At 42.3% G+C, this 18,855-nt stretch overlaps 1 protein-coding gene across 1 annotated transcript; it reads left to right on the forward strand.

Annotated features, from left to right (window-relative positions):
- The first annotated feature begins 825 nt into the window (after nucleotides 1-825).
- Nucleotides 826-17,769, forward strand: fbxo33 (F-box protein 33). The gene is made up of 6 exons (XM_020621941.1): nucleotides 826-1,432; nucleotides 3,343-3,450; nucleotides 6,405-6,565; nucleotides 6,700-6,908; nucleotides 7,046-7,343; nucleotides 9,083-17,769. The coding sequence occupies exons 1-6, from the start codon at nucleotides 990-992 to the stop codon at nucleotides 9,340-9,342; spliced, it is 1,479 nt and encodes a 492-aa protein (XP_020477597.1). The 5' UTR covers nucleotides 826-989; the 3' UTR covers nucleotides 9,343-17,769.
- Nucleotides 17,770-18,855: the final 1,086 nt, after the last annotated feature.

Genomic DNA, 18,855 nt, shown 5'->3' on the forward strand with positions numbered 1-18,855 from the left:
CAGCAGGACACAAAGTGTATTAATGCTGGCTCATAATATCCTCATTCTCAGTCCGAAATATGATGGATCCAAAACTGCTGTTGTTTGAAATTATATCCAACTCTTTCTATAGAAATCACCATGAGTGGCATCTTGTAGTCTAAGGAACCGCTTAGTCCCTGAGCGGGGTCACAGGGGGTGGGGAGGGGCGGAGCCAATCCCGACCGGCAATCGGGCGAAGGCAGGGTACACCCCAGACAAGTCGCCAATCCATCGCAGGGCTAACACATAGACAAACAACCACACACGCACGCACGCACACCGATGGGCAATTTAGAGACACCAATCAACCCAAGCTGCATGCCTTTGGACTGCGGGAGGAAGCCGGAGCACCCGGAGAGAACCCACGCAAGCACGGGGGAGAACATGCAAACGCCACACAGAAAGGTCCCGGGTGGGGAACCTGGAGTCTTCTCGCTGTGAGGCAACAGTGCTAACCACTGCGCCACTGTGCTGCCCACTGCAGGGGGGTGTGTCTGGTTGGGAATCAACTTCAAAATAAAAATCACGTGTTGCCTCGAGTTGCATTGACTGTATTCTGCTGAGAAACACCGCCCTCCCGCGGACCACGGCAATATGACAAAAATAACAGCAACACTGGACTAAACCATTCACTTGACAAAGCAAGCGATGCAGTCACAAATTACCACAATCCTGGTAAAAATATCTCTGAAGCCTTAATATGGTCGAATAAGGAAAGGATTCCATTTATTTTCACCAAAATATATAATGAAACGTGTCCCGTGACAGACATTTTTGCAATATTTATGACAGTAGAGTTGCGCCCCTTGACTGCCGTGCATTGAAAGCGAGTGGTGCAGTCCAGCAAAGCTGAGAAACGGTTTTCGCTGAGACGCTGTATTTCACCGCTGTAGAACGGATTTTTACGACGGTTCTAACATTTCATTTATATCTAACTGGTTTTCAGACAGCGGCTTTCTTAACTCGCCATGGCTCTGTGCGGGGGTGTCGGGGCCATGGCTTTACCTAGCGAGCTTATTGTGCACATATTCTCCTTTCTGTCTGATCGGGACAAGCTCCGGGCCTCGGCCGTGTGTTCACGCTGGAGGGAGTGTCTGTTCTACCCTGCTCTGTGGACCGAGCTCAAACTGCGGATAGGTGGTGGTTGTAACGGCAGCAGGTCCAGCTCCGAGGAGACCTCGAGACTAGAGTTTCTCATGCGGAAGTTTGGCTCGTTTGTGCGTGAGATACAGGTGGAAGTCGCACTGGCCGGAGGCTGCCTTAGCCCTTTGAACAGCGACCCGTCCACCACCAGGATGGACCATCCTCCCGGTCCTGATAGTGACCCGCAGCTCCCCGAGCGATGGAGAGACGCCATGGCTACCTACTTGGACCAGGTGTTGTGTGTATTCATCAGCATCCGAAACAATAGGTAACGTTAAATCTGCTTCATGACGTCTTTAACGGTCTGTGTTTTTAATTGAATTTAGGAATTGGCGCGACATATTTTATGCTTGTCTAAATTTCACAATATTTTGATGCGTCGCAGTAAGCTAGCCGCCATCTAGCTTAGTTAGCTATAAACAAACTGTGACATTAGGAGTTACGTAATCGGGTCATGTCTTTTCAGTAGTGCTGTCAGCCAACGTTGTCTTAATGTATCTGAAGTCATTCTTAATACATAATATTTTTACTGCTTGGTTCCAAATGTACAATCATCAAATATTGAACATGTTGCGTTTGCAGCCAGTTCTATTTTCCGTGGTACATGGTCTCCCCACACCAGCACATAGTGCAACCCTAGTAATGATTAGAGAAAGCTTCGTTGCCTGTGACTTGATGGATGTCAGCGCAGACACACAAACATAAACACTGTACATGTGTGTATTTGTTTATCTCTTATTTGTCATTGCATACAATAGGATATAATCGCCTGTGAGCTGCATATGTAAAGTATGAGCACTTGGATCATTTTTGCTGTAAAACCTTTCCTCTGAATGTTAAGATTCCTGCTTTATTGCAAATCCTGTATATCCTCTCTAACACTGTCTATTATTCTTTACATTGTAGCATTGAAACTGGAGCTGTGCAGTACTTGCCTTGTTTCTGCTGAGTGCTGAAAACTTTTCTGTTGTCTGAATCATTCCTATTGAGCAGTTTCTGTAAAAAAAAAACAATCTAACCTAAGCTGTGTGTTTAGTGCTGAACAATAATTCAGTGTGGTTTTGAAATGTGACAACATGGGGTTTATCCAGGTGTCAGTATGCATAGTTAAATTATTTAATTATTGAATGATGTGTTAAGTTGACATTAGTGTTCCTAACAGACAAAGCAGAACAGAAATCTACAAGCTGCTAACCTCTACTTCTATTTTATCAATTCAGACCACTTGACCATTGCTTAATACTGTCTTATCTAACTTGAGTTGTCATGTTATCAGGAGATGAATGCTGTTTCATTCAGTCAACACCAACTCCAGTGGTACATGTTCAGATTTATAAAAAGAGATTCCTCAGCATTCCTTTATTAGCAATTTCACACACATAAGTAGTTGCACACGAGACTGCTGTTGTTTTTCTGGCATTTTGTGAGGCTTTGCTCTCAGCTGGTATACAGCAGGTGGGCTGCATTGAACATGATGTAGGCCTATGCAGTACTAGCAAGCAGGCCTATGTCATGTGTGGCTGTATGATCATTCTTTCCCACACAGTACACTGGCAATCTTTCAGACATGAAATGGCCTGTTTGGAAGGCTGTAGCTGGGTACATTCTGACCTCTGTGCTTATCTTGACTGCTTTTCAAAGCATCAGTTTTTGAGAACAGTGAAGTAGACCATATGCCAATCTTTTTTGGGAACGAGGGTATAAAGGGCTCTACACAGCAGTGCAGCAAAGTGCATGTGCAGCCATAATTCTGTGCAGACAGCTCCACAATATGCAGAGCCACGGTTAGATTAGATTGTGCAAAATGCTTCCAATTTGCCTAATGTGTATGTAAATCATTTTATGAAGTTGTTTAGACCTGGAAACGGTTAAATGCAACACCTAGTCTAACTGCTGTTGTTTTTGTTGAAAAGTACCAAGCCTCCCTTATGCCAAATGTGTGATTAAGACCAGATACATAGCTTCTAGCAATGACTCAAACAAATGTTGACAGAACAAACTGATGACAATCACACATCCTCTTCAGATAATTGCCTTGTTATATGATTCAGCGTGGTTCTGTCCCAGTCAGATAAAAATCCCCAAAATTACTTATCTTTTATTGTTTTTTATGATAGATATGTCACTGACTGCTGTTTATTTTCCTGTCTTTCTAATGTTGTCTCTCTCATTGTCTAGAAACCTGCAAAAGCTGAGTCTGTATGGAGACACATGCATTCTCCAGCAGGATGGAGGATACAGCTCTATCCTGCACCAGATTCACCAGGGAGACAAAAAGATCAATGAGTAAGCATACTCAACATACAGAAATGGCTTGTTAGTGGTTGTTTCTTCCATACAGTGGATAATTGCATTGCAAGTAAAATGTACTTTATTTAAGCCTGAAAAATGGTACAATATTGGTAACTGATTTAATCAGAATGATAATTTGCAAAATGGGTAAATGTTTGACATTTTGTCACCATTAAGTTAGAAGGCACACCCACACATCTCTAGCATCCCCACAGCACTTCTCATGACTTGTCTACATCAAACATACTCACTGCAAGTGACCGGCGTTCTGTCAGTAAACTGCTGATTATAATGTCACTCGGACTGATAAGGTGCAGACGCCGAGGATCACACGATTAAGGTGGAGCAATTGTTTAGAAACCGAGAGCTGTAAATGACGATGTCATGTTTTTAAAACAATCCAGTACAACATCTTGTGCTAACACACTAATTGGAACATTTTGTGAATCTCTGGTCAAATAAATGTTAAATTAATGCCATGCTCAGAAGTCTTAGAAAATAACCCTGTTGATGTCATCAAGGTTGTCCCAGTATGGACTTAGGGACATTTGGCTTTGTTAAGTGCAATGTTGCTTCTCTGATGTTTGCACTACATACAGTGCATCCAGAAAGTATTCACAGTGCTTACCTTTTTCCACATTTTGTTGTGTTAGTCTTATTCCAAAATTGATTAAATTCATTATTGCCCTCAAAATTCTACAAACAATACCCCATAATGACAACGTGAAAAAAGTTTGTTTGAAATCTGCAAATTTATTAAAAATAAAAAAAATCACATGTATAAGTATTCACAGTCTTTGCTCAATACTTTGTTGAAGCACCTTTAGCACCAATTACAGCCTCAAGTCTTTTTGAGTATGATGCTACAAGCTTGGCACACCTATTTTGGGCACTTTCTCTCATTCTTCTCTGCAATACCTCTCAAGCTCCATCAGGTTGGATGGGGAGCATCGGTGCACAGCCATTTTCAGATCTCTCCAGAGATGTTCAATTGGGTTCAAGTCTGGGCTCTAGCTGGGCCACTCAAGGACATTCACAGAGTTGTCCTGTAGCCACTCCTTTGTTATCTGCCACCACCATGCTTCACTGTAGGGATGGTATTGGCCAGGTAGTGAGCAGTGCCTGGTTTCCTCCAGACATGACGCTTGGCATTCAGGCCAAAGAGTTCGATCTTAGTCTCATCAGACCAGAGAGTTTTGTTTCTCGTGGTCTGAGAGCCCTTCAGGTGCCTTTTGGCAAACTCCAGGCAGGCTGCCATGTGCCTGTTACTGAGGAGTGGTTTCCGTCTGGCCACTCTACCATACAGGCCTTGATCCAGAGAAATGCTGGAGCTCTTTCAGAGTGACCATCAGGTTCTTGGTCACCTCCTTGACTAAGGCCCTTCTCTCTCCATCGCTCAGTTTGGCCGGGCAGCCCGTTCTAGGAACAGTCCTGGTGGTTCCAAACTTCTTCCATTTATGGATGATGGAGGCCATTGTGCTCATTAGGACCCTCAATGCTGCAGAAATTATACTGTACCCTTCCCCAGATCTGTGCCTTGACACAATCTTGTCTCAGAGACTTGCAGACAATTCCTTGGACTTCATGGCTTTGTTTGTGCTCTGACATGCACTGTTAACTGTAAGACCTTATATAGACAGGTGTATGCCTTTCCAAATCATGTCATCAACTGAATTTCCCACAGCTGGACTCCAATCAAGTTGTAGAAACATCTCAAGGATGATCAGTGGAAACAGGATGCACCAGAGCTCAATTTTTTGAGTGTCATGGCAAAGGCTGTGAATACTTATGTACTTGTGATTTTTTTTTTTCTTCATTTTTTATTTCACATTGTCATTATGGGGTATTGTTTATAGAATTTTGAGGACAGTAATGAATTTAATCCATTTTGGAATAAGGCTGTAACATAAGAAAATGTGGAAAAAGTTAAGTTATGTATTAGGAACCACAGTTTCAAGGCACATTTCAACTTACACAAACCTTTGCCTCTCCAAATATCACTGGCAGTGTTGATAGCCTGTCCTTTCTGCATCATAGTACTTCTCATTCCTAGCAACCAGTATGGATGTGTTTTGCAACTCAGTGGTAGGAAGGTGGGTGGTATCACAATGTGAGTTTACACAAACACAGTATGTTTTGAAGGATTTGATGCAATCTAGATATTCCTAATTTCACAGCTGCAGTGTTTGTTTGATTTTATAGGTATGTTCGTATTTAAAAGCATAAGACTATTACATCTTCTCAGTATTGCAATATACTGACAGGTGTTTATATTATTTTGTCCACTTTTTATATCTATGAGGCTAAGACATGGGTTTTCAATCAGTGATCTGTGGCACATGAAGGCATTGCAGGTGGTCCCTGAACATGTATTCAATAACGTAGTTTCACTCTAGGAATCTTTTTCTACACATATCCATGTATTACTTGTTGTTTGAGAATAATCCAATATATAAAATTTTGAAAAGCCCAGGTGACTTTCAGGATTAAAATAATAATAATCTGGTCTATCCACCAGTGGTCCTCAGGTTACTTCTTAGTCACAATGGTGGTCCCTGGGTCATAATTAGTTGAAAATCCTGAGGCTAGGCAGTTCAACAGCAGCACAAACTACAGTGCCCAAAATGATCACACAGTTGTAACACCTCTCTGAAAGAGTTTGAACATAAATTATCACCTTCACAAATAAGGATTTATTCAACTGATCTTTAGGTGGGTGAACCCTATAATCTGCCAATGGAATGCATATCCCAATCTTAATCTTGTTTTTCTTTCTTCATTCATAAGGTTTATTTTTGGGATGTAACTTACATTTTGTTTAACTGGCATGAACTGATCTGAAGGTATGTTAGATGAACTTTGTAGGAAACTATAATCCTGCTGGCAAAGTGAATTTAAGATAATTTTTCTCATCTTCTCTTCATTCCCCTCTTCTCTGCTCTCTGCAGAATCCAGCAGTTGTTCATGGAGGTGCTGTCTAACAGCAGGCAGCTGCGGTGGTTGTCTTGTAGCTTCATGCTGGGTCTGGTGACTTCGTGCTCTTTGGCCTGCCTGTCAAATCCTTCAGCTGAGACCCTACAGCATCTTAGTGTGCTGGACCACCAGCTAGGTATGTATTTGTCTAGTATTTCGCATTCTTGGTACACACTGAGCAACTCAGTCCTATCAAAGTTTAAATATTGTAGTAGGAGTGGCACATTATAGTGTTTTTGCGGTGTGTCACCTCTCTTTAAATGTCCTCAGGTCCTCTCATATCACCATCAGAGCTGGAACGTCTCTCTAATCTTCATTCTCTGGCTCTGGATTTCTCTGACTTGACATCTGAGCTTTGTGGTCTGCTGGCTTCTCCACACCGTACTCCACTGCACCGCCTCTCCCTGCTGCTGAACGGCGCTGCCCTAGAGTGCAAACCATTAGAAGGGATTGCTACAGAGGATGACTGGAAGGCACTGGTAATGCAGAAGCTATGTGTGATTGTCTGTGTTGCAGGCTCTGTTTGATAGCAAGAAAAGAAATGTATACACTAGTTGAAATCTAATAATAAATCCTGTATACTGTACATCAGTCAAGTTTAACTTCTCCTCCCAAGGTTCGTGTGAGTGCCAACCTACGAGTGTACATCATGGCCCTGGAGGTAGACAGCTCAGAGCTCCTCAGGGTCCTAAAGCCTAGCCTGCCTCTGGAGCGCCTTCACCTCGACAGTTGCAGCACACTGGTGACCGACGCCACATTGGAGCTCGTCTCTCAGCAGTACAAAAAAACACTGACTCAGTTCCTGCTCCTGAGGGATGGCCCTGACTTTCCTGACCTCAGTATCAATCGCAATGAGGACCCATTGGTCCTCTTAGCATGGAGATGTACTCAGCTGGCTGTACTGGTGATACATGGTGAGTTCAGTTTGTTGTTTCAGGGATGGGGCTTTTCCCGCTCTAGGAACCCACTGAAATGTAAGGGAAGACGTAGCCCTTATTGCAGGTAGTGCTTTTGTTTCCACTGCCTTCAGCCTGCTATGGAGGTGAGTTCCTGGAGCTTTCGGCACCCCTCAGGAGGTAGGGGGAGGTGAGTTCCTGGAGCTTTCTGCACCCCTCAGGAGGTAGGGGAGGGGATAGGAAGAGGTAGGTACTCGCAGAGCTGTCATCTGTGATTGGTTAAACAACAGTGACCTCACATCTCAAGTATGAGAGTCACAAGCAACGTATGAACATATGCTCCCTGGTTTAGAGGTAAAACAGACTTCGGCAAGTTGGCCACAGGCAAAGTGGTGAAGATGTCACATTTTGGTCTGAACTCATGACAAGTGGGATTCAGGAGAAGAAAGTTTACATCCAATATGTAACTTCCTGTCACTTAATAGTATAGATTATATATGATATGTATATGATTTGAGCAAAAGGCACCTTCCCAGAATCGATTTGCAGTGGGATCGTTAATTCTACTCAATAAGGCCCATGTGTGAGCACATCTTTGTTTAGTTTGTCTTGTGCACAAAATACTGCTGATCAACATGCAGTTATGTACCAGCAGAAACAAAAGAAACAGACTGTTAGGCAGTAAACAGGAGTGGAAGCAATAGACTTAAAATGCCTTTAAAAAAATCTGCTTTGCAAATGAGGGAGGAAATGCACTGATCTCATATGGTAGATCTCCAGGATGTAGATCTCCAGGATGTATACGCTGTGTTTTGGTGACTAACACTGAAAGTATACATAACATTTGTGTGTTTACAAGAAAACTCAGGCACCTTTAATATTACACCTGCATTAAGTGGTGGTTGTTGTTGGTTTTTTTTCCCTCCATGTGGGAAGCACAGAAAGCTTTAAACACAGCATTGACATACTGTTACCTTAAATAGCAGTCAGTTAACAGCAAGTCTAATATTCACCCTCCACCAACTCCAGAGAGAAATATCTCTTTAGTTGCTGAATGCTGCTGCTCACCTGCTAGTTGCTAACCGTGTCTGTCATTTGGTGTTGGGCAGACAGAGTACAGTGGGTTCATCAACACATTTTCTCTGAACTGCTACTTCCTGTGTTTGGAAACAAAGACAATGGAAGTTTTGAGAGTGAACCAAATGGTGACATTTCTTGCAGTGAACCAGAACAAAGTAATGATCACAAAAAATATAAGCTCTGTAGCACTGAGGTGAACTGCAGAGGTTGGTTGTAACGTGTGGGTTCATCACAGTGAGGAGACCTTTAACTTTACAGAGTCGTTTCTTCCATTGCTGCTGTACAAATATTGATTAGTGCCACTATAAGGCTTTATTAGTGTGTGAATAATAACATCTCAAGCGTGAAGACATTTGAATGGCCTCTTTTCAAATACTGCACACCATGTGATGAAGACATCTCAGGTTGTATTTTGGTTTTGCCTTCAGCAGCTGCCGCTTGACCTACACACAGTTTGTCCAGAATTAGGACAGAGTTCCATCTGAGCAATGATGAGGAACCAGAAAAAAAGAAGTGCTGTAATTACTGTGAATTCATAAGCATGTTTATTTTTGCATTGAATAATGGTTTCTTTCTTCTTCTTTTTTTTTTTTAGTATGCGGAGTGTGCAACTGAAAGGTTATTCCTTAATAGTGACAAGATTAGGCCAACATTCCTCACCCTGTCTTTCTCCACAGGTTACACTGTGTGGTCCCACAACTTGGTGGCCATCTCTCGGCTGCGAGGCTCCAGCCTTCGTGTCCTGACTGTCTCTGAGGAGAGCATCGACTTTGATCCAGACCAGTGCATGGAAGGCAACCCAGTGCATACCCTGGTCAAAGAGGTTTCACTGGGCCTCGGCCGTGTCTGGCACCCTTGTCTGGATTCCAGCCTGGTTTTGTCCGAACCCACCCAGCACTTCCACCACGAGCTGCACGCCTTCAGCATGGGCATGTAGGCAGGGTTGGCAAACCCAAACCAACACATCACAGTCCAAACTGTCTCAAGACCAGGCCAGACCCACCAGGCCCAAGTCAGCTCAGACCTCTGAACCAGGTCAGAAATAGACCCAAGTGAGAAATCGAAAATGGATCTTTGAATAATCTATTAATTAAATTGACGCGAACTGATGTGGGCTTTTATTTTTTGTTTCTTTCATAGAAGTCTTAGCACACAATCAAGCCCCACCAGTTTCCAACATATTCCCTGTTCTCTTGCTTTGCTTCTTGATGATCTAGTTAGCCAGTGACTTGGAAAACCCAACTTAGTTGGGACTTTGTCCAGTTTAAGAATATTCAAAACTGGATAATATAATTAACCATTTGATATTCATTTTGTTTGAAGGATTGCCAGTCTCTGATGACTGACAAATCTTTAGTCATGAGAGTGTTTAATTTGTCTACTAAAATGGGTCATCCTGCTTCTTAAAAATGCCCTCTTGCCTGGCATGACCCAGGCTGGTCTGGTCTTGCAACAATAAGTATTCAGAGCTCAATGTTCCTCCTTCACCTTAACCTCCAGAAGCTCTATATATTGTAACTTTGAATTTTTATTTTTTTTTCACTGTTTTTCATCTCCCTGCTCTGTGTGTAATCTTGTTTTTCCTGTGTGGTGGTTTCCTTGCCTGTATAGGCTTTGTGTGTATTTAAATACAGATATTAATATCCTGCTCATAGCTAGAACAGGACAGGCAGGTGGGTTGAGTGATGGTCTGGTGGGATTTGGGGTTGGAGGGAGTGGTAGCGCGTGTTGAGACATAAGCTACTGTCTTTATTTGTGAAACTTTAACTTTTGTTTTGTGTCTGTCAGTCTGCTCCATTCTAGCAAAAGTTGGCATGTACAAACTAACTGATCAGTCACTTCCTGGGTAATTCAACCTCAGCTGCTTCTTCTGTTGCACTGAAAGAGCACCTTGTGTACTTGTCCACTAATCCAAGAGCCTTGCCAGCAGGGTTGGAAACTCCACTGTAAGATAGCTGACTGAGGCTGGTGCAAATCAGTTTAAACAGCCATATGAGTGCCATGACGTGAGTGGCATTTCAAAGCCAGCTGGGTTTTTTAAGGGTTATGAGCCCCTTACTGGTGGTGTTATGGAGAATATTGTTGCATGCTTGCTGCCAACACATTTCCAACCCTGCACACTTGTCGACTTTTTGAGAAGCCTCACCTGTTGGCTAAATAGAGAGCCTTGTCTTCTGACTGACATTCAGAGCCAATAATTAAGAGTCAACCCATCATAGTCAACACACCCCTACTGTGTATTAATTTGTAGTGAGCTGGTAGTAGAGCTTCTATATTCAGGATAAATATAGCTGTCTTTGCTCTCCTTTAGAAATCACCTGGTATCACCGGTTCCAGTGTCAGGATATCAAGTCAAATGAATGAACAGGAGAGTGCACCATGACATGAGGGTCTTCAGATAGTTCTGCATTATTCAAGAGAGGACAGGTTTTCATTCCATAATGCCATATACATCCTTGTTTTGATAAAATCTTTGTGAATGCTTCCAGATTCTCAGCAAGGCCATGCTGAAATATCAGTGTTCTGTCAGCACAGCTTCCTAAGTTGGCAGATACTAAATCTAGGTTTTGCAGTTATGCTAGCAGTACTGGGGGTAGGAAGCAGTTTTTCCACAGTGGTGATCTTCTTGTTATAGAGTAAAGCAATTCATGATTTTGGATAGAGACAAGAAAAGGGTGCACTGAATGTAACTCAACTCTCATGCTGTTGGCCAGTTAGGCAAGTTTGTTTTGTTTTGTTTTTTATTGAAGGCTTACTGTGTGGTTGTATTTGCTACAGAAAATTATCAGATTCATATCCTGCTACAATAGTTGGGGCTGCTGAATAAATGAGTTTGGACATTCTGCTCTTGGTTGGTGGAGAAATGGTGTCTACAGCACAACAAAGTTTTGTTTTTGTTTTTGTTTTTTTGAGATGGAAGGTTCTTCTGTCAGTGTCTGGTAGGGTTTTAACATCACTATGACCAGGACAGAGGTGGTGTTGATGCTGTGCAAGGTGTGTGAAACAATCGGTTAATGTGAGAAATACTCTTATTTATTTTGTCTTAAGTCACAGTTGCCTTGGAAACAAACCCTTGCTTTCTGGATGCAGTTGATGTTACTGATGATGTTTATCTTGCCATCTGATGAACCCTCGCTTCACCTTGGATGAAGGGTCAGCAAACTTAATCATACATTTGTTTTCAAAGATTAAGCTAGACTAAGGAATGGCAAAGTCGATCTGCTCATTGCACATGTTTTGTATGTTCTGTACCAGGATAGGGAGTGACTGGAGCAGTCGATGGAGGACCTGCTGGGCCCAATTACTCTCTGAACTGAATGTAGTCAGTTTGCAGGAGTAAGTGACACAGTAGCTTTTGTCTGGCTGTGCTGCTGGCTTGTTCTTTAGGCATTCATTCTCAAGGGTAAGGAGATGGCTTTGACTTCAGATTCTAACTTTTGAGAATCACTGAGTGAACACTTTTACAAATGATTTAATTGTTCCTGCAGCTCAGTGAAAGTGCTAACATGTTCATGGTCCAGGCCAGGCACCATAGACAAAATATCTTGTGCTTCAGACACATCACAAGCTGATAACTGGGCGCAGTATTTTTTGTGTTGGATGCTCCAGTGTGGTGACTTTCAAGTGCTTATGACTTTCAAATAGCCATTGGTAGGAAAGTTATCCTCCCAAGAGCAATGGTACTGCAGACTGTGAGGGTCCATATCAAGGTTATAATTTACAAGGCTGACTATTTTACTTTTTATTTTATTTTATTTTATTTTATTTTAAGGGTGTACTGATACGGAGCCACAGTTAAAATAAAAGCAGACCAGCACTTTTGCTTGGTTCAGAATGAACTGGTCCTAGTAGTGGGCCTGTGGTTACCAAATGTTTGCTTGTTTGTTAAAGGGCCTTGATGGTTTAGCCATCTAGTTCTTGGTCCGTATCTCAGGAGAAATGCACTTTGGTACCAAGAGTTTCGTTGTGGCCATCTGTGGCTGTGTGTGTATAGAGCTATACACTCCCACTCAGAGGGGACAGCAGCACCAACATAACACTTTTTAGACCAAAATATGTTGGTTTTTTTATCTTCTCCTCCCTTTTTTGTTCTCATCTCTCGTTTTAAAGCTGAACTTTGTTTCTTTGTATTGTGTATGGTCATTGTGTAATAAGAAGGAATAGTCACAGCAGTTTTGTCATCTCTGCTAGGTAGACAGAGTTTTACAAACAACTGATTTGAACAAGCCAGTTTTACAGATTAGCTATTGCTGGCACCTCACTAGAAGTCAGATGTCATTGTTTCAGTCCTTATGGCCCAGGATAAAAGAAGAGTTGTGTTTTTGCAAGACAGCTCAGACATGTCAGCTCCAGCAGAATAAATTTTGTCACGTTATGCATACAAAGCACTTTTCTCATCCTAGGTTTCACGTCCCACACAGTGTTCCAAGATGGAGGCCTTAGGAGAAATCTTGTAGGAACATGTAGGCCACACAACTTCAGAGGGAAAAATGAACAGTGATGTAGATAATACACATGAGTAGAAAGTCATTCCAAAGCAGTGTCTTATTGATTATTGCTTCTGTTAGGTTTTGTTTTGTCACTGAAACACACAAAAAATGTTAGTGAAGATGGTGTGGATAGAGCTTTGTGACAAGACTGTGTGAGCAGCACAGATAGGCACACTCCTCTCAGACAGTTGGACACATCAGGAGACAACCAGTATGCCTGATCCCTGTGTGTCATTGCCAATAGCTAAATATAGAGCCATCTTGTGCCTGACAGCTTCTGGAGTCTCACTGATTTTCCATCCTCTGCTCTGCCCAAGTTGTTTGTTAATTGTTGCGATTGTAAGTTTTCACTTTAAGGAAGCAGTATTATGCAGTAACTAAGGTTCCAGCACGTGTTGTAAATTCCCTTGGAGCGTACCTGTATGTACAAGTTTTCATGTGAAACTGTCAAGTGTAACCTGTAGAAATGTGTGAATGAGACGGGATGGATATGTGTATGCTAAGTTATCAGCCATGAAACAATCATACATGTTCTGTATAGTGTGTGTATTTATGGGGGGGCTTGTTTGATGTCCAGTGATAGAGTTGTATCACTTCTACTGCAGCAAGAAACGGGAACAGAAATCGTTTATTCTCAGGGTACAGTCAGTTTTCAAGTGGAGGAGATAAAGTAACAATAGCTCAGGCATCTAGCTCACACATATGAATATTAAGAGTCACTGGATCTGTTCTCCTCCCTTGATGTGTTTTTTGCTGCCAAAGACCACAGTAGAACAAAAGTAACACAGGCACAGGTCACTCTGAAGTGCCCACGTATACAACCACTGGCAGGAAGCGGCTCTAGTATTATCCTCTACTCACCGCCTCCTTCTAGTATTTTCTATGCTGTCATTTATTTCTTTGTCCTTTAGTCCTGGATTCTTCCACTGACAAGTGCCACTCTGTTTTTTTGTCCAGCCTCAGGCCTTGTTATACGATGGACCACACTGTGCTGAACAGTATCATTCTGTGGTTGGGACTTTAAACAAAAGCTTGGCCAGTGTTTCCTTAGTGGCCGCACTCTTATTTCAAATTTAGGATTTCACTGACTGGTTGCGTAGGATGTGTGTTTATGGTGGACATTTATTTCCAATCTGTTCTAATTAAAAGAGGCTAGCGGCCTTGTTTCCACAACTGGTACAATGTGGCCAGATTCCACTCTCTAAATGCTGCACCTTCACAGAGCAGAGCAAGGCCTTGCTAGTCCGGTGCAGTACAGTTAATTCGTGTAACAGAGGTTTACGCAGACATGCCTGGAGTTGGACCATGTCAACAATATTTGCTTGCCACCACACTCCTTCCTGTTTCTCTTTTCTCCATCACCTGTTTCACTGTGAGGAGTGAGTGAATGTAAAACTAATTTTGAGGAGGACATGAGGTTTGGTTCAAGCTCCGCACATGTCAGGGACTAAGCACTCCCTCAGGTGCTTCCAAAAGTTACTTTGTGACAGATTGTAGCTTCCTAGCAAGGACAAAGGCCATTGTGCCTGCTGTGATATGCTGTATGGTGTGTAAGGTCAAATATGATAGCAAGCTTTTAGTGCCAGCCTTTTGGAGCTGTAAAGTGCTGCTGCTAGAGATGTACAAGGAACAGGACATTCCATATAAAGGGTCACTCAGGCCATCTGACTACAAATGGTTTACTACCTACATGGCTAAAGTGTCTGCAACCCCCCCGTCTCATTTATAATATGCTATACTTGTAGTGGTCTGTTTTTGAAGCGATGCAGCATCTAGTACAAACGAATCACACCAGATTAACAACTCGCTCTTTTGAAGGTTAGCTATGTTGCTAATTAATATCTGTTTCTGCTTTCACTTGATTCCTCTGCACCTTGAGGTCATTCAAGGACTGTTTGTCCAGTACACGGGTGGTCACAAGTGAAAGCACTCCACACAGGCTGTGCTATATATGAGGACTAGCATATACAGAAAGCGGTTGACACACAGCTAGCGGAGCCTTAGTTTTAACAGGTTCTGCCACTACAGTGACAGGCTTGAAGGCTCGAGAGGGGAGAAGGGTGTTAGTTATTCATGAGAGGATGGCTAACAGTTGCTACTTTGATGTAGTTGGAGCATGTTCTGTCCTTTTGTTCTGTTTGTTTTGTTTTTTGTTCCTTATTTTTTATGCTCTTTATATGCATCTGTAAAGAAATCCTGGAAGGCAGCAGGGCCCCAGTGGCCTGATGGGTAATTGAATCCCTACAGAGCTGGCCTCTAATGTAATCCATCTGAGACAGTTTGCCTTGACAGCTCATTAAGGCTGTAGTCTTACAGACATTTGTCTTGTGTTTAAAAAAGCAAACAAACTGTGAGCTGATTGATGTGAGGGCGTGCTGTTGTCATGTACTGGTGAGATAATAAATTATAATCCAGGAAGTCCAGCTAGTAGGAGGAGATGTGTCGAATGCCAAAAGCGCACACACCGGATTTTACACTTCTGGAAAGTTACCATGGCAGTCACGATAATTGTTTCCCTGCTGTGTCAGTATACGTCCCACATTCAAATGAATGAGAAGGCCTATGATGGATTTTTATTTTTTGTTTTTCCTTCACAGTGAAAGTCTGTCTGGACATGGTTTGCTAATGTGTTGTGAACTGTGGTTATACAGGGGTCTGGACATGTCTGTCTTATCAGGCCCATATACAAAGAGTTGGGTTTGGCAATACTTAATAGCCAATACTGATACCACTGACATGGACAAACGTTTGAGTGCGTGTTGTTATAGTACCAAAGTAGCATCAGGCTCAGTCACAGACAGACACACATCAGACATGACTAGTTTCATTTCCATTTGAATCATTGCCAACTGCATCTGTGATCTTGATTCTCAGGATGTTTGAGTTCACTTAAAAATAGCCTTAGAAGAGGTGAAAACATGGTTCTTGCCTAAAACCTTTACTGAAATAGAGATGGGGAATGTGAAATGTTTCTGAAGTTAAGAGACAGGGTTTCCTGATCACAGTGCAAGATTTCAGATGCTTCCTTTGTGTTTGTTTTTGTTTTTTAAATCTAAATGCTAAGACCATGGACTACTACCAGCACATGCCAGACTTTGAATGAATGAATGTGAGAAATCTGATTAACATCCTATTACTTGGGGAAAAACACTGGATGTGCATTGCACTGGTTTAAATCAGTCGTGTATAACGGATATAGCTCGACGTGTGTGAGGCTAGTTATAATCTCAGAGGAGGAAGGGGGGGTCGCACAGTGAAGGCCTTAGAGGACTAATGTTCTCCATTTTTCAGTTTTTGCCATAGCTGACACTAATACTGGTTTTCTAGCCAGCTTATGATGATGATCTCAGCGTGACTGGAATGTGGTAGTTTTACAGAAGAAACCACAAAATGGCGCTGATGACATAACCAGGCCAAAGTATCAGAGCTGTGCTGCATACTGTTGAGGTTGATCTAGCACCTGGCTATACGGAGCTGATATTCATGGTCAGTGTCAGCCAATTGTCTTCATTTAGCCGTCAGCTACTGTGGCTCTGATGTTTGTGACTGGTTAAACAAAGTCTTTCTTGTCAAGCCTGGAGAGCCAAACCTCCTAATTGACCAGGCAGGCAGGCAGGCCTGCTGCCCAGACTGGTCTCACAACTATGCAAGAAGAATGCATATAATCCACACCCTTCAGTTTTTAATTTTTTTTTTTCCTGTTCTGTTTTTATATTTAGTTTTGCTTACTGTCACATTGTAGATATGAAGATGTAAACTAATAAGAACTTGCAAAGACAATACTTGGCCTTATGATGATTTATGAAATGTTATCATTTAGTTTTAAGACCTTCTGACTCTGGTCAGCCAGCCCAATGACAGCAGCGGTGACAGCGGGCTCACTTTTGGTCTCTGTGAGACTTGCTAGTCGGCCCCAGTTTTATCGTGGTACGAATGTTGTGCATTTGTTTAAAATCAGGACAGTTTGCAATAACAGCAGTCTTACTAGTGGCCACAAAGGGGCACAAGCAGTGCTGACAGCGCCCGGGCTGCGTCTTCAGAAAACCATAGAGGAAGAAATATAAACTATATAAATAGATATATTAACTCACACAGTGCATATTTGGTATCAGCAATGCATTACCGTGGATTACTCTTATGCAACACATGTCCAGGTTCAATTTATGAACATTAAGTATATTCTGAGATCTTACAGACTTTGTAAATCAGACATTGTTGTTTTTTGTTTTGTTTTTTGCAAAACCAGTTTTACCATCCTTAATATTCTGAGCATTATGTTCCTGTGTGATTGTGTTTGTTCAGTTGAACACAGCAGTGGGTTTTACCTTCCTTCTGTAAGCAGGGAACCAGATGAAGCCCAAAATCCAGTTGGACAAGATTTCATTTATCATGTATCATATTGCAGAGACATTCTAAAACATCAAACTCTGATCTAGACATGGTTTTTAAATAACTGAGACGAGTTTTTAACTCAGCTAAATTATGATTGCATGTTTCATACAAAGCAACATCTGGTTCCAGATTGCTGGGTACTCAACCACAAGGGTTATATCGACCCCAGGGTCCCCACTAGTGTTCATGTGTCCAAACATTTTCATTAAGGACCTGCTTACACTTGGGTGAATTTTTAAGACTGAAATCTTCCCAGCTGTAGTGGATGAGTCTGCAGAGAGAGAGAGAGAGAGAGAGTCCTCACCTGCTGAGAGGACAATTTTTATCATGGTTCTACTGTGGAGAAAAACAAACCTCCATGTAAAACCTCTTAAATGACAGATGATGTACACTTAGGGGTCAACCTGCCGAATGTTGATTTGATTTAATGTTGAATGAATGCTTCTCTTCTTTTAGTCAGTGAATAAAAGCATTAAACCCGTCATTTGCTTCCATTGTCTTATCGTTTCTCTACCTGCTGTTTTCAACTTCAGCAGCACTGAGTGATACAGTATGTATCCCAGACCTCCAGGGCCCGTATTCACAAAGCATCTTAGAATTCTCTCTGAGAGCTCCTATCTTAGCCTAAAAAGTCCTAGCTGGGAGTCCTAGACTAAAAGTGATTTAGGAAACTTCTCAGAGCAACTCTGAGCAAGAAAGAAAACCTTTATCTTGGTGAGGAGGTGTGGTTGACCTCGTTGCTAGGGATGACTCAGCAAATCATGGACTGTGATTGGTTGATAAAGAATCTGTCACGGTCTTTACAAAAATGCGGTCTGTGTGAAAAGAGAATATATGATAATATGATGGACAGTGAAATCATAATGTTTGTATATAAAAAATATATAATCATGAATACAGGCTACTTTATGCAAAGTTTCTGTTATAGGCTAAATATCTTAAAGTTGATTAAAACCGCTAAATGTTGAAAATATGTCCACTTTTGAACCAGTTAATTTCCATGTAGTAGTTACTATAAGTTCTTACCTTTATTTACCATACTGGTTTTAGTACTTGTACATCATGTTGGCAATCCTGTATTGGCCTGCCCACAGGAGGTGACGTGGGAGGTCAGAGGTAAGAGAGGAGGTAGAGAAAAAAGGATAACATTAAAGGAATGTTGGACACAGCGAAATGAGAGACTAACTCTGTTTGTTCACACATTTACATGGTGGCAGAAGTCAGCCTACAGTAATGATGGCACAAGGACTCCGTAAGGTCGACCCCCTGGTTTTTGATGATAATATTGCGAACAATTGGACGAAGTTTAAGCGCGAATGGCGCATCTACAGCAACGCTGCCCTCATGAAGGTGCAAGCCTACACGTTCCTCAACCTCGCTGGTTCGGACGCCCAAGACAAATACGACACGTTCACCTTCGGGACAGAGAAAGACCCAGAGGATCCAGAGGTACTACTAAAGAGGGCTGCAGCCCAGGCGGTTGCGGAGGCAAAAACTCGGGTCTGGGAAGAGTTCGGTGAGGCCATGGAGAAGGACTATCGGTCGGCCTTGAAGAGATTCTGGCAAAC

Source organism: Monopterus albus, unplaced genomic scaffold, assembly GCF_001952655.1.
Source record: "Monopterus albus unplaced genomic scaffold, M_albus_1.0 scaffold270.1, whole genome shotgun sequence".
Taxonomy (NCBI): Eukaryota; Metazoa; Chordata; class Actinopteri; order Synbranchiformes; family Synbranchidae; genus Monopterus; species Monopterus albus.

Bases quoted from the DNA above. Each gene is read 5' to 3' on its own strand.
- fbxo33 (XM_020621941.1), top strand. From the start codon at position 990: ATGGCTCTGTGCGGGGGTGTCGGGGCCATGGCTTTACCTAGCGAGCTT. The intron at 3,451-6,404 runs GTAAGCATACTC...TGCTCTCTGCAG, and splicing joins GGAGACAAAAAGATCAATGA to AATCCAGCAGTTGTTCATGG. The intron at 6,566-6,699 runs GTATGTATTTGT...AAATGTCCTCAG, and splicing joins TGTGCTGGACCACCAGCTAG to GTCCTCTCATATCACCATCA.